The following is a 16,266-nucleotide window of genomic DNA, read 5'->3' as shown; positions in this document are numbered from 1 at the left end:
AGATCCTGAAAAATGGCGACAAATGCGCAATTGTTTTTTTTTTTTTACAAACTTCTGAATTTTTTAACCCCTTAGATAAAAGTAAGCCTATACATGTTTGGTGTCTATGAACTCGTACCGACCTCACGCATCACACCCACACATCAGTTTTACCATATAGTGAACATGGTAAATAAAACATACAAAAAACATTGCGGAATTGCACTTTTTTTGCAATTTCACCACATTTGGAATTTTTTTCGTTTTTTTTTTTAGTACAATACGGCGCAGAATGAATGGCGTCAATCAAAGGTACAACTCGTCCCGCAATAAACAAGCCCTCATATGGCTATATACAGGAAAAATATAAAAGTTATGGCTCTTGGAGGAAGGGGAAGGAAAAATAACAACCAGAAAATGGCCCCAGGGGTGAAGGGGTTAATCCATCCATGATAAGGGAGCAGTAAGTACAGAAGCCGCCTGTCAGCTGTGGAGACAGATAATGGAACTTCCCTATCACACACAGGAGTGTATAGAAGCCGGGGACAGAGGGCAGGGGGCAGAGGGCAGAGGTCAGGGGGCAGAGGGCAGGGGGCAGGGGGCAGAGGTCAGGGGGCAGGGGGCAGGGGGCAGGGGGCAGGGGGCAGAGGTCAGGGGGCAGAGGTCAGGGGGCAGGGGGCAGAGGTCAGGGGGCAGGGGGCAGGGGTCAGGGGTCGGCAGGTACAGGGATCAGCTCCGCACCAATCTCATTGGTACAGGTCAGCTTCTTTCCCTTACATGGATGATCACTAGAGGGGAGGGGCTTGTCTATGACATCCAATAGGAGGACGAGAAAAGTTGAGCGATTGCTGTCTGGGCCAATGAGAAGTCAGTATGTAGTAACTGACGGATGTGGGCAGCAGTGAGTGACGGAGCGGTGTGGGCGGAAGCCGCCGGGGGTCGGAGCCGCGCATTAGCCGAGCTTATGGCTTCTGTACGCGGCCTGCTGCTCCTGCTGCTGCCCCTGGTATCAGCGGGGCTCAACCAACCGCAGGACTCGGAGCTGACCTTCCTGCTGCCGGCCGGGAGGCAAGAGTGCTTCTACCAGACGGCGCTGTACAATGGCAGCATGGAGGTGGAGTACCAGGTGTGTGCATGGGGGAGGACGGGCAGGTATAAGGGCTACCGTGCTGTGCAGGGCTGGACTCCAGAGCTGCACTCACTATTCTGCTGGTGCAGTCACTGTGTACATACATTACATTACTTATCTTGTATTATACTCCAGAGCTGCACTCTATTCTGCTGGTGCAGTCACTGTGTACATACATTACATTACTTATCCTGTATTATACTCCAGAGCTGCACTCACTATTCTGCTGGTGCAGTCACTGTGTACATATATTACTGATCCTGAGTTACATCCTGTATTATACTCCAGAGCTGCACTCACTATTCTGCTGGTGCAGTCACTGTGTACATATATTACTGATCCTGAGTTACATCCTGTATTATACTCCAGAGCTGCACTCACTATTCTGCTGGTGCAGTCACTGTGTACATACATTATGATCCTGAGTTACATCCTGTATTATACTCCAGAGCTGCACTCACTATTCTGCTGGTGCAGTCACTGTGTACATACATTACTGATCCTGAGTTACATCCTGTATTATACTTCAGAGCTGCACTCACTATTCTGCTGGTGCACATTACATTACTTATCTTGTATTATACCCCAGAGCTGCACTCACTATTCTGCTGGTGCAGTCACTGTGTACATACATTACATTACTGATCCTGTACTGATCGTGAGTTACCTCCTGTATTATACTCCAGAGCTGCACTCACTATTCTGCTGGTGCAGTCACTGTGTACATACATTACTGATCCTGAGTTACATCCTGTATTATACTTCAGAGCTGCACTCACTATTCTGCTGGTGCACATTACATTACTTATCTTGTATTATACCCCAGAGCTGCACTCACTACTCTGCTGGTGCAGTCACTGTGTACATACATTACATTACTGATCCTGTACTGATCGTGAGTTACCTCCTGTATTATACTCCAGAGCTGCACTCACTATTCTGCTGGTGCAGTCACTGTGTACATATATTACTGATCCTGAGTTACATCCTGTATTATACTCCAGAGCTGCACTCACTATTCTGCTGGTGCAGTCACTGTGTACATATATTACTGATCCTGAGTTACATTCTGTATTATACTCCAGAGCTGCACTCACTATTCTGCTGGTGCAGTCACTGTGTACATACATTACATTACATTACTTATCTTGTATTATACTCCAGAGCTGCACTCACTATTCTGCTGGTGCAGTCACTGTGTACATACATTGCATTACTGATCCTGTACTGATCGTGAGTTACCTCCTGTATTATACTCCAGAGCTGCACTCACTATTCTGCTGGTGCAGTCACTGTGTACATACATTACATTACAGATCCTGAGTTACCTCCTGTATTATACCCCAGAGCTGCACTCACTATTCTGCTGGTGTGAGTCACTGTAGTGTACTCCAGAGCTGCAATGATCAGTGCTACATGCCATGACTGATGTCCTCCCTTCTCAGGTGATTGGCGGTGCTGGACTGGACGTGGATTTCTCGGTCACCACCCCGTCCGGGATCCTGTTGATCATGGAGAGGAGGAGATCTGACGGCGTCCACACGTAAGTGACCGGCTGCTGCTGTTACTGCTCTGCCAGGATACACAGCGGGAACTTGGGAACTGACCCGTGGGCCGGTCCTAGATGGCAGCTGTCCCTGACCCCTGACCCCCCGACCATCCCTGCACCTTCTCTATTTGCTCCTGGCTGATCTCAATCCTAAGTCTCGCATTTCCTGATGGGACGACCCCCAACCCCCCCCCCCCTCCCCATCGGCTTCTAGGGAAAACGTATTTCAGGGTTATAGCCAATTAGGAAGCTGCTGGGAGCTGTAGTATACCAGCTGAGGGCCACGGGGGGTGCGCAGGAGCCCAGCAACAGCCACAGGCAGCAAACTGGCCATAAGGATTTTTGTGTTCTCTCCTGTATATAGAGGTGTTATCAGTCATTGCACAGGAGGAGGAGGTGAGCTGTGATATCACCCACTGTGAATGGTGGCTTCTGTGTCCTCTCCTGTATATAGCAATGTTATCAGTCATTGTACAGGAGGGGAAGGAGGTGGTTGTGATATCACTTAACACAGGATCCACCATTCACAATATCTCCTGTACATAGAGGTGTTAACAGTCATTGTACAGAAGGAGGAGGTGAGCTATGACATCACCTATTGTGACAGGTAGATCCTGTGTTATCTACTGTGTAAATAGGTGTTATCAGTCATTGTAGAGGAGGAGGTGAGCTGTGACAATATGACTGATAACACAGAATCCACCAACCACAATAAGTGATGTCACAGCTCCTCTCCCTCCTGTACAATGACTGATAACACCTCTATATACAGTAGATAATGCAGGATCCAACATTCACAATTGATGTCACAGCTCACCTCCTCCTCCACCTATCCAATGACTGATAACACCACTATATACAGTAGATAACACAGGATCCACCATTTACAATAGGTGATGTACAGGAGGAGGTGAGCTGTGATATCACCTATTGTGAATGGTGGATCCTGTTATCTACTGTATATAGAGATTTTATCAGTCGTACAAGAGGAGGAGGTGAGTTATGACATCACCTATTGTGAATGGTATATCCTGTGTTATGTACTGTGTAAAGGTGTTATCAGTCATTGTACAGGATCAGGAGGTGAGCTGTGACATCACCTACTTTCAATCGTGGATCTGGTGTTATCTTCTGTATATGTGATGTGCTATCTCAGTCATTATACAGGAGGGGATGAGGTGAGCTGTGACATCACCTATTTTTTAATAGTGGATCTTGTGTAATCTCCTGTATATAGCAGTATCAGTCATAGTATAGGAGCGGAAGAGGTGAGCTGTGACATCGCCTACTTTCAATCGTGGATCTGGTGTTAACACATCCCATATACAGAAGATAACACCAGATCCACGATTGAAAGTAGGCGATGTCACAGCTCACCTCTTCCGCTCCTATACAATGACTGATAACACATCACCTATAAAGAAGATATCAGTCATTATACAGAGGGGAGGAGGTGAGCTATGATATTGCCTATTTTTAATGGTGGCTCCTGTGTTATCTCCTGTATATAGCGTGATCAGTCGTACAGGAGGGCAGGAGGTGAGCTGTGCCATCACCTATTGTCAGTGGTGGATCCGGTGCTGTCATATATATACTATATAATTTTGGTACTGTTGTCTCCTTGTTGTGCAGGGTGGAGCCCACCGAGGCCGGCGATTACATGATTTGCTTTGATAACTCGTTCAGCACCATCTCTGAGAAGTTGGTGTTCTTCGAGTTGATCTTCGACACTCAGCAGGGGGACGAGGAGCCGGACAGCTGGGCGGATATCGTGGAGCCGGATGAGCTCCTGGACATAAAGATAGAAGACATTAAGGTAAAGCTAAAAATCAATCCTTTGTGTCAGCTCTTTCTATTCTCCTCCCGCGTGGACCTCATGATCTCGTCTTCTCCTGACAGGACTCCATCGAGAGCATGAAGTCCAGGCTGGAGCGCAGCATGCAGATGCAGACCGTCCTCCGAGCCTTCGAAGCCCGAGACCGCAACCTTCAAGACAGCAACCTGGACCGGGTGAACTTCTGGTCGGCGGTGAACCTCGGGGTGCTGGTGGTGGTGGCCTTCCTCCAGGTCTACATGCTGAAGAGCCTTTTTGACGACAAGCGCAGGATTCGGACGTAGTACGAGACAGATCCTCCATCCGCCGTCCAGTCGTTTCTGATCTACACAGTCTTCCACCGGAGCCGAGGACGATCGATGTGAAAAAGCACAAGGACATCCAGGATGGCGGTAACGACCCGGAGAAGATGCGGCCGGGTCTTCCTCGCCTTTACCGTTGACTTTGAGGTCTTCTCATTTCATCGCTGTGATACATTAACCAATGATTCCTCACGGGAGCCGCACGATCAAAAACTAGCGCCATCGACCGGACGATGTCTCGCGAATATCAGTAGAGACATCTGCCCCATCAGGTTGGGTAGTGATGTTCCAAGCTTTTTGCTGTTTTCAAGGCTTTCCATCCTTCCTGCTTATTACTTCTTCTTTAGTCGTCTGACCCCAAACCAATTGCCTTAATTTTAACTTTTTCTTTTATTATTATTATTGGTATCCCTACAGGTACTAGGGCTTTGGAAATTTGTCAGGATTGTCTTTCTATTGTTTTCTGTGTCCAGGCTGTGAACGCTGCAGCTCTTTCTTCCCCTCTCCAAGCAAGAAATCCCAGCACCATCTCAATCCACCAGTAACTGCACCTCCCCAAACCTTTGTCTCTTCCTTTTTGTAGCCTCAGGGTATACCGTATTTTTCGGACTATAAGACGCAATTTTTTTCCCCCAAATGTTGGGGGAAAGTGGGGGTGCGTCTTATAGTCTGAATGTAGGGCTGCGGGGAATGAGGGTGTTGCGGTGGAGCGGGTAATCGGCGGCACGAGCAGGCTGTAGCAGGGCCTGCCGTGACCATGTGGACCCGCTCATTACATATGCACGCCCAATCTCCTGCCCATCATCTCTCAGCGCTGAAGCCGGTGCTGACAGGTGGGCGGGGTGATGGGCGGAGAGTGCGCGCATACTAAACAGCCTGCCCGCATGATCACCCCTGGCAACTACAGCCTGGAGTGATCATGTGCGGCTGTATTCACTGCGCCCCGTACATCATCATCATCAGCGCAGGGTGCAGTGAATCAGTATACTCACTGGCCACGATCCCTGCAGCACTGCGATGTCCTCCTGTCTGACGTCATCGCTGTGCGCATGTGTCCACACGCAGCCGCCGCCGGCACAGACAGGAGAACATCGCGGTGCTGCAGGGATCGCGGCCAGCTCCTCTCAGCGGTGCTGCTGCTGACACAGACGGAGAAGGAGCGATGCTGCATGGAGTGAGGTAAGGTGAGTATGAACGTTAATTTTTTTTTTTTTTTTATGTGCCACAGGCTGCGGGCCGTATAGCAGGCTGCGGGCCGTATAGCAGGCTGCGGGCCGTATAGCAGGCTGCGGGCCGTATAGCAGGCTGCGGGCCGTATAGCAGGCTGCGGGCCGTATAGCAGGCTGCGGGCCGTATAGCAGGCTGCGGGTATATTATGAGCAGGATGCGGCCATATGCCAGGATGGGTTATATAGCAGGATGGGGCCATGTGCCAGTATATAGCAGGATGCGGCCATAAGCCAGGATGACTGTATATAGCAGGATCTGGGCTATACCAGGATGAGGGACATACTGTATATACAAGGCAGGAGGATCATTACCAGAGTGGGGTACCTTAGTAGAGAATTTGGGGACATTACCCCCATAACAGTGTCAGCAGCAGATCCTCGCCCCATAAATGTGTCATGACCACATTTTTTGCTTAATATTTTTTTTTCCTATTTTCCTCCTCTAAAACCAGGGTGCGTCTTATAGTCCGGTGCGTCTTATAGTCCGAAAAATATGGTAATTGGATGATGAGATTAGCTGTACACCCTAGCGAGACGCCAAAGATAGTTCTAGCTGGAGAGGGGTGTGCGGTACTATTAGTTTTTACCTGCGGCACTTTTTGTTTTTTAAATAAGGAGCGAACAATGGGAGTGTTCTACACCCACAGCAGCACTAAGTATTTCAGCAAAGGCCCTTGTAAGCAACTCCATACAATAGCAATAAGAAAACAAGGCTCTTCAGAACCCACAGTATCCAACTGCCCACTGTCACCAGCTGCCTCAAAATGTGAATATGCGCCCCCGTGGGGACACCAGCAGTACTGCAGAGGAGTCTCACTGGCTCAGAGTACAGGATTCTGAGATTTTGCAATCATGAGATTCTTTTTTTTTTTTTTTTTTATTTCTATAAACCGCGTTTTAATTACCGAGCGTTCTCGCCTTATTACATTTTGTCTTATGCAACCTTTTATTTTACGATGACTCTGCCACAATCAATCATGGAGGGGGGGGATGGTGGCAGCTTACGGGGTCCCCCTCTTATATTACCATATTGCTGCTATGAAGGGGTTTTGTATTTTTATAGCGTCTCCTCAGTGCCTCCTTCACCTCAATAGTTTTTTTTTTTGTTATTTTCTTATGTCTGTTTTTGAAAAGCGGTGAAATTTCTATGCGACGTTGACTGATTTTGTGTTATATAGAGAGAAGACCGGTGGGGGTGGGGGGGGGGGGCAGGAAGGGGCAGGTTTTAGTAATCAGTATATTTGCTATTGTGTGTTTGTGTCTCTGGCCAGAAAAACGAGAAATTAAAAGATTTTATCTAAAGGTAAAAGAGTTGTTTTCTTTATTTTTGAAATAACTGTTGATTGTGTGACATCACCAGCCCTGTAATGATATGTCTCATTGTATGACATCACCAGCCCTGTAATGATATGTCTCATTGTATGACATCACTAATCCTACTCAGACGGCTTTTGTGACATCACCAGTTTTACCCAGGGAACGCTAAATTCTGAATGCTACATCACCAGTTCACAAGAGAACGTGACATCATCACTTGTGACCTTCTATGTGACTTCACCAGATAACTGGGCCTCCTCAATGTGACGACATCACTTGTGACTTCATCAATTCACATAACGGGGCCTCCTCAATGTGACATCATCACTTCTGACCTTTTTTGTGACTTCACCAGTTCCCAAGATACCTGGGCTTCCTCAATGTGACATCATCACTTCTGACCTTCACCAGTTCCCAAGATACCTGGGCTTCCTCAATGTGACATCACTTCTGACCTTCACCAATTCCCAAGATACCTGGGCTTCCTCAATGTGACATCATCACTTCTGACCTTTTTTGGGACCTCAGCCGTTCTACCCACAGAACCAGTCTATTTGTGACCTCGTCAGCTGACATGAGGAAACCCTGCTTCCGAATTGAGCTTTCACCAGATCACCGTTCCTCATTGTGTGACCTCACCAGACCTACGTAAATGCCCGTGCTGGTTGAAGGGGATTGTGTCGCCCAGGGAATGGGGTACTCGGTCCCGGGCAGTATCTACAATTGGGAATATTACTTTGGTGACCATTGCCCAGTTCCGTGCCCTGGGCCCCTTTTGTAAGGGGAGGTATTTACAAGGGTGATAAGAGTTATTGTCATGTGACACCACCTGCAGGTTGCGGTTATGGATGGAGAACCGCCGCTGCTAAATGTGGGTACTCCCAGAGCTGATGGTGATTGCAGCAATAGTGTTAGGCCCTCCGCAGGTAGGGCCGTGTCTGGGAGATGATGAGGGATAATAACGGAGACCACACCAGGTTGTCTTTAACAGTCTCTACTCACTCGGACCCAGGGGTTGCTGATTCAGGTCCCTTGGAGTATCAGTGCCAATGTAGTGACCCAGGTTGCTCTGTCCCCGGGACTCTCTGTAGATTGATTCCCCGTAGCGTGGAGCGTTTGGGGCCCGACTTTCCCTTTTGGGGTACAGTCTCCTCGGTACGGCGGGCAGTGCGGACCCTGTGGGGAGGTAAGTGTCTGAACCCCGATCCTAGTTTACTGCTGATGCCCCCAGATTATTTGGTTCGGTGAAGTCCGTGAAGGTGTCCTCACCGGGCAGTTATGTGCCCTGTTCGTGCTCCGGTCCCAGCGGTATCTCCTGTACCCGACCTGGCGACCTCTCTCCAGTGCCCCCGGGGTCACCGTTGCACGTCTGCACACCTCTCCTGTATGCCACTCTTCTCTAGACTCTCTGCTGACTGCTGACCCCTCCCACCAGGTTGGCTAACCCCGGGACTCCTCGTTCCCATGGCGACCATCCCCTTACATGGTTAACCCTCTATGCCCGGTGTGGAGAGGGGAACTAGGATTTTGGTTATGCTTTGGTGGTATCAGCACTAATACTCCAGGTCCCAGGGGGTAAGTCCTAGATCCCAAAGAGGATGCAGTGCCCTGAGTGTCTCAGGGGCGCTACAGGATCACAAATTCTCCATAGATGACTATCTTATCATGTGGAATCCTCACCAGTCCTCCGTAGTTATCGTGTGACACAACCACTCATCCATAGGTGACAGTGTCTCATTTTAAGAAATAACCAGTCCTCTCAAGACAACCCGGCCTCATAATTGTGATGTCACCAATCCTGCCCGGATAACCCCGCTTCCTCGCTGTGACGACCCCAGTCATACCAGGATAACCCCGCTTCCTCGCTGCGACGTCACCAATCCTGCCCGGCTAACCCCCCCCCCCCACCTTCCTCGCTGTGACGTTACCAATCCTGCCCGGATAACCCCGCTTCCTCGCTGTGACGTCACCAATCATGCCCGGATAACCCCGCTTCCTCGCTGTGACGTCACCAATCCTGCCCGGAATAACCTGTTTCCTCACTGTGACGTCACCAAAGCTCAAGCTCCCTGATATTGTTTTAAAGTGGGGATGGGTTAATGATTGTGACATGTCTCTTGTGCTGCATGAGTCTAGATAGTCAGTGTGAAAACTATCCAGGCAGAACTTGGTGACTTCAAATGGAGCAGCTGCACTTTCTCCAGACCTGAATCCCATGGAAAACCTATGGAATCAGCGGAGTTGCCATGTAGAGGCTGGAACTCAGTACCCTAGAACCTTAATGACCTGAGGGCCGCCCCTCAAGAAGAGTGGACCGCTGACCTCTGCAAACAGTAACTCCACTAGTGAACAGCAGGAGACATTGTTCACAGCTGTAACTGATGCTCAAGGCAACATGACAAGTTATTCAGACACTGACATTTTTGGGGGGTGGAGGGGTGAGGGGTATTCCCACCACTGGTGTTGGCTTTTGTTTCAATAACTTGAGATGAGGAAATCACCATTGCTGCTTCTACTGAAATACCCGACTGTCATGATCAAATATCGCTTTAGCAGAAGCGTAACGATCGAGGGTCTTGGAGTTCAGGGGCCCGTCCAGCCCCAGTGTGTGCTTCAGTCTTAAGGCGCACATCCAGCTGAAATGCATTGCAGCACAGAGACCTGTTGGCCGGCAGCTGACATCAGCATGCATGACCGTGACGCCCTGCACCATGGCATGGAGTCCGACATCATCTGCCAGCCACTGCGCATTGGTTTCAGAGGCCGCTGCATAATGTGGGAGTGGAGGGAGGTGAGTAAAGGGTGTTTTTTTTTTTTTTATGCTTTAGAGACAGAATGGGGACATTATACAGTGTCTCCACCCATATCCTGTCCACCGCCATTAACCCCTTCACTTCCGTTAGGAAGTTAGAATGGGTCAAAGGTCATCAGCAATTTCTCATTTTTCCAAAAAAATTTACAAAATAATTTTTTTAAGGGACCACATCACATTTGAGGTGACTTTGAGAGGCCAAGGTGACAGAAAATACCTAAAAGTGACACCATTCTAAAAACTGCACCCTTCACTCTGCTCAAAACCACATCCAATAAGTTTATTAACCCTTTAGGTGCTTCACAGGAACCAAAGCAGTGTGGAAGGAAAAAATGAAAATTTTACTTAACACAAAAATGTTACTTACGTCCCTGGTCGTTAAGTCACGTTAAAATAGGACGTAATTTTACTGCCCGCGGTCGTGAAGGGGTTAACATGAGAACGGCGGCAGCTATAGGCATAGAAGGGGTGTCTAGGTATAGTGAAGTAGCCATGCGATACACAATGAAACCACCTATAGCACCACCTGGTGGAAAACAACGGAGTTATCATTTTTATCTCAAACGGAACAAAATAGAGAAAAAAAGTGAATTACAAAGTTGTAGGGCATCATCAATTCAATACGACTCGACACCTTGCATACAGAAATGCTATGATTAGAACGTGTAAAAATTAGAAGGCTGCGGACGTGAAGCGATACCTCATGGAGACCTTCCTACAAGTCATTGGGTATGGTGGCTGTGTGGAGTGGCCTCCACTCACCTAACCTGACCCCATTAAACTTCTTTCTGTGAGGTCACATCAAACAGCAGGTGTATGCGACCCCTCCACCAACATTGCAGGACCTACGACCACGTATCACAGATGCTTGTGCAAACGTGTCACCTACCATATTGCACAACGTGCAGCAAGATACGGTATGCTGTGCAGAGGCCAGATGTGCATTGCAGCTGACGGGGGCCACTTTGACCATCAAAGTTAAATGAGCGCCATATGCGTGATCCGCATTCAATGGTTTTTTTTTGGGGGGGGGGGGTCATGGGTTTCATATCATAGCATTTCTGTATGCAAGGTGTCGATTCGTATTGAATTGATGATGCCCTACAATTTTTTAATTCACTTTTTTTCTCTATCTCGTTCCGTTTTTGAGATAAAAATGCTAATTCCGTTGTTTTCCACCAGGTGGAAAGAAGTGGTGTCTAGGTATAGTAAAGTAGACACCACTTCTATGCCTATAGCTGCCGCCGTTCTCAAGTTAATGGCGGTGGACAGGATATGGATGGACACACTATATACCAGAATGGGCCCAGGATGAGGATATATAGGTGCATCTCAATAAATTAGAATATCATCAAAAAGTTCATTTATTTCAGTAATTCAATGCAAAAAGGGGAACACATTTATTATAATCATTACACACAGAGGGATCTATTTTACATGTTTATTTCTGTTAATGTTGATGATTATGACTTAGAGCCAATGAAAACCCAAAAGTCATTATGTCAGCAAATTAGAATATTATAAGAAATTAAATGTTGGCGCCTCCTGAAAAGTCTGTGCAGTAAATGCCTCAATACTTGGTTGGGTCCCTTTGCACGAATTCCTGCATCAATGCGGCAATGTGGCAGGAAGCGATCAGCCTGTGGCACTGCTGAGTTGTTATGGAAGCCCAGGTTGCTTTGATAGCAGCCTTCAGCTCGTCTGCATTGTTGGCTCTGTTGTCTCTCATAGATTCTTTATGGGGTTTAGGTCAGGTGAGTTTGCTGGCCAATCAAGCACAGTGATACTGCAGTTAGTAAACCAGGTATTGGTACTTTTGGCAGTGTGGACAGGGGCCAAGTCCTGCTGGAAAATGACATTTCATCTCCAAAAAGCTTGTCGGCAGAGGGAAGCATGAAGTGCTGTGTAATATTCCCTGGTAGACGGCTGCGCTGACTTTGGTGTTGATAACACACAGTGGGGCTACACCAGCAGATGACATGGCTCCCAAACCATCACTGATTGTGGAGGCTTCACACTAGACCTCAGCAGCTTGGATTGTGGCCTCCACTCTTCCTCCAGACTCTGGGACCAAGATTTCCAAATGAAATGCAAAATTTACTTTCATCTGAAAACAACACCTTGGACCCTGAGAACATTCCAGATCTTTTCCTCCTTGGCCCAGGTAAGACACTTCTGGTGTTGTCTATTGGACATGAGTGGTGACACAAGGAATGTGACACTTGTAGCCCATGTCTTGGATACGTCTGTGTGTGGTGGCTCTTGAAGCACTGACTCCAGCAGCGTCCACTCCTTGTGAATCTCCCCAAATTTATGAATGGCCTTTTTTTAATCCTATCAAGGCTGCGGTTATCCCGGTTGCTTGTGCACCTTTTTCTACCACACTTTTTCCTTCCACTCAACTTTCCATTAATATGCTTGGATACAGCACTATAAACAGCCAGCTTCTTTAGCAATGACCTTTTGTGGCTTACCCTCCTTGTGGAGTGTGTCAATGACTGCCTTCTGGACATCTGCCAAGTCAGCAGTCTTCAGTACGATTATGTAGCCTACTGAACCAGACTAAGGGACCATTTAAAACGCTTAGGAAGCCTTTGCAGGTGTTTTGTGGCAATTATTCTAATTTTCTGAAATAATGACTTTTGGGTTTTCATTGGCTGTAAGCCATAATCATCAACATTAACAGAAATAACACATGAAATAGATTCCTCTGTGTGTAATGACTCTTTATAATATATAGGAATAGATCCCTCTGTGTGTAATGACTCTATATAATATATAGGAATAGATCACTGTGTGTAATGACTATATAATATATAGGAATAGATCCCTCTGTGTGTAATGACTATATAATATATAGGAATAGATCCCTCTGTGTGTAATGACTATATAATATATAGGAATAGATCACTGTGTGTAATGACTATATAATATATAGGAATAGATCCCTCTGTGTGTAATGACTATATAATATATAGGAATAGATCCCTCTGTGTGTAATGACTCTATATAATATATAGGAATAGATCCTTCTGTGTGTAATGACTCTATATAATATATAGGAATAGATCCCTCTGTATGTAATGACTCTATATAATATATAGCATGGGTCCCCAATTCCAGTCCTCGAGGGCCGCCAACAGTGCATGTTTTCAGGATTTCCTTAGTATTGCACATGTAATAATTTAATCACCTGCACAGTTGATGATTCCAACACCCATGCAATGCTAAGGAAATCCTGAAAACATGCACTGTTGGCGGCCCTCGAGGACTGGAGTTGGGGAACCCTGATATATAGGAATAGATCCCTCTGTGTGTAATTACTATATAATATATAGGAATAAATCCTTCTGTGTAATGACTATATAATATATAGGAATAGATCCCTCTGTATGTAATGACTCTATATAATATATAGGAATAGATCCCTCTGTGTGTAATGACTATATAATATATAGGAATAGATCCCTCTGTGTGTAATTACTATATAATATATAGGAATAAATCCTTCTGTGTAATGACTATATAATATATAGGAATAGATCCCTCTGTATGTAATGACTCTATATAATATATAGGAATAGATCCCTCTGTGTGTAATGACTATATAATATATAGGAATAGATTCCTCTGTGTGTAATGACTATATAATATATAGGAATAGATCCCTCTGTATGTAATGACTCTATATAATATATAGGAATAGATCCCTCTGTGTGTAATGACTATATAATATATAGGAATAGATCCCTCTGTGTGTAATGACTCTATATAATATATAGGAATAGATCCCTCTGTGTGTAATGACTCTATATAATATATAGGAATAGATCCCTCTGTATGTAATGACTATATAATATATAGGAATAGATCCCTCTGTATGTAATGACTATATAATATATAGGAATAGATCCCTCTGTATGTAATGACTCTATATAATATATAGGAATAGATCCTTCTGTGTGTAATGACTATATAATATATGCATTTCCCTTTTTATATTGAATTACTGAAATAAAATAACTTTTTGAGGATATTCTAATTTATTGAGATGCACGTGTAGGTCTTATTTTCGGGGTAGGCTTAGATTTAAGCCCTACTCTGAATAAACCGAAATTTCCTGCTAGGGCTTATTTTCGGGGAAACATGGTATAAGTCGGTATACAAACAGACAGTGGTTAAAAGATTTTATTAAGAAGAGATTCTCTAATTTAACCATCTTACACATCATACAGAATTTCGGTTAGTTTGTACAAGCATCTTCTCCTCCCGTGATTCTCATAATATAATCTTACAACTACAATGGAGATCGGAGTCCGCGATGGCTGGAGATCGGAGTCCGCGACGGCCGGAGATCCACCGGTTGGCTAACACTAATATTGATACTGGGGTCGAATTCATTAAAAATGAAAAAATAAATTTTTTGTACCCTTCACCAGCTCCGTCAACTTTTTGAAAAGTGGGCAGAGTAAGTCCCACCAAAAATTCATCATGATTACGCCAAGATTGGAGGACATTTCTGACTCTGGCACACACCACGCCTTGATAAATCGACTATTGTGGTCTTCCAAGGTCAATAAACTTTGGGCAATTCTTGATATCCATTTTTGGGGAGATTTGGAAAACAACCAAGCCCCGGTCTCTGAGCCAAGAATAGACTCTCTAAGGCCTAAATACAGCATTATAAAATATTCTTTGTATATATACGGTACATCCAAACTCATTTTACAGATCCCACCTCAACTTAGGCTGCACCACAAAGGCAGCCTTTAGAGAATGTCTCCGTTTCAAGCTCCCAATATATACAGTGTACAGTTGAAAACATCAAGGTAAAAAGTAGCCGACACCAGACCTCCTTGCCAGGTGTTTTTGGAAAGGATGACATTCACTTGTCGAAATCTCTACGGTTTCTTGTAGACCTTGTTGTCTACCGAAGCAAATGGTTGTATTGGTAAAACTGCTATACAAACGGAGTGGTGGACCAGATAAGACGGGTCCGTTGTCAAACACCTTGTTTTGGGCAACTTTGACACCTCTTAGTGTTGGTCCGAAATAATTGAGCCAATCCCCTTTGACTGAGAGAGTCTCCTGTGAATGCATTTTTTGTATAGTGGAAGGCTAATAAAGTAGCAAGGCAAGTTCATGAAGGAGACCTAAGCGTAAGGCCTCATGTATCCCACGCAAGAGGAGGATGTCACCAGAACTGATGCTTTGCTGGGGTTGTAGGAGGTGGTCTTCTGCATGGAAACAAAGATTGAGACTTTATAATTGGATCTAAAGTAAACTATAAGACATGAATGTAATAAATACAAATTACTTGAACATATTAGACCCACCCCCGAGGAGCAGGAGTTGCTCATAGTAAATTTATTGGAATTTCACCATTGTATTATGACAATATAGTAAGTTTCTGAGTCTGGAAATCACGATGGTCTGAAATTCCAGAAGAGCTGAATGAAAAGCGGTGGAAAATGGAAATTTCGCTTAGTCTAGACCCGCCCCTGAGGAGCAAGAGTTGCTTAAAATATATATTTATTGAAATTTCACAAAGTTTCTGCGTCTAGAAATCATGATGGTCTGATATTCCAAAAGAACGGGATGAAAAGCAGTTGAAAATGGAAAGAGTAATCCTTAATATTAGGACGGCAGATTTGGGTTCACCTCTATCGGATATCACGTTGATCATGGGAAATCTTGCACGCATGATCTCAAGTACTATCTTCATCCTATAAGGCTGTTATATGGAAATTAAAATATGCTCCCTTTCCGAAATTATTTTTACACCTATTACGGTAGAAACCTCAGTGGGCCCAGGATAGGGGGTTCAACTTGGGCCATTAGGTAAGGATTAGAAGCGGAATATGCAGAAATAACCCTAAGAGGTGGAACTAGATACTATAGTACTGCTTAGCCAATTTCTGAAAAGGTCACACCATTGAAAAGGAGAAGATATTGCATTGGGGAACCAATTTTTGGAAACTGTCAATAGATAAAAGATGTAGAGATGGTGCAAACTGATTCTCAGGTATGTCACACTATAGCAACGACGTTGCGCCAGGCCAGCTAATCAAAAGACAAGCTGGTTCTAGTCAAGACGAGACTTATATGGAACCCG

The 16,266-nt window shown here is 45.5% G+C and overlaps 1 protein-coding gene across 1 annotated transcript; it reads left to right on the top strand.

Annotated features, from left to right (window-relative positions):
- Positions 1–877: 877 nt before the first annotated feature.
- Positions 878–7,214, top strand: TMED1 (transmembrane p24 trafficking protein 1). Its single transcript, XM_075343115.1, has 4 exons — positions 878–1,105; positions 2,554–2,651; positions 4,290–4,473; positions 4,557–7,214. Exons 1-4 carry the CDS (start codon positions 944–946, stop codon positions 4,773–4,775), a joined length of 663 nt encoding a protein of 220 aa, XP_075199230.1. The 5' UTR covers positions 878–943; the 3' UTR covers positions 4,776–7,214.
- The last annotated feature ends 9,052 nt before the right edge of the window (positions 7,215–16,266 follow it).

Source organism: Anomaloglossus baeobatrachus, chromosome 4, assembly GCF_048569485.1.
Source record: "Anomaloglossus baeobatrachus isolate aAnoBae1 chromosome 4, aAnoBae1.hap1, whole genome shotgun sequence".
Lineage (NCBI taxonomy): Eukaryota > Metazoa > Chordata > Amphibia > Anura > Aromobatidae > Anomaloglossus > Anomaloglossus baeobatrachus.
Note: the sequence above shows the minus strand (reverse complement) of the source record. Positions and strands in the feature narration are given on the sequence as shown.

Coding starts and splice junctions, on each gene's coding strand:
- TMED1 (XM_075343115.1), top strand. CDS start 944: ATGGCTTCTGTACGCGGCCTGCTGCTCCTGCTGCTGCCCCTGGTATCA. Junction 1,106..2,553: donor GCATGGAGGTGGAGTACCAG/GTGTGTGCATGG, acceptor CTCCCTTCTCAG/GTGATTGGCGGTGCTGGACT. Junction 4,474..4,556: donor TAAAGATAGAAGACATTAAG/GTAAAGCTAAAA, acceptor TTCTCCTGACAG/GACTCCATCGAGAGCATGAA.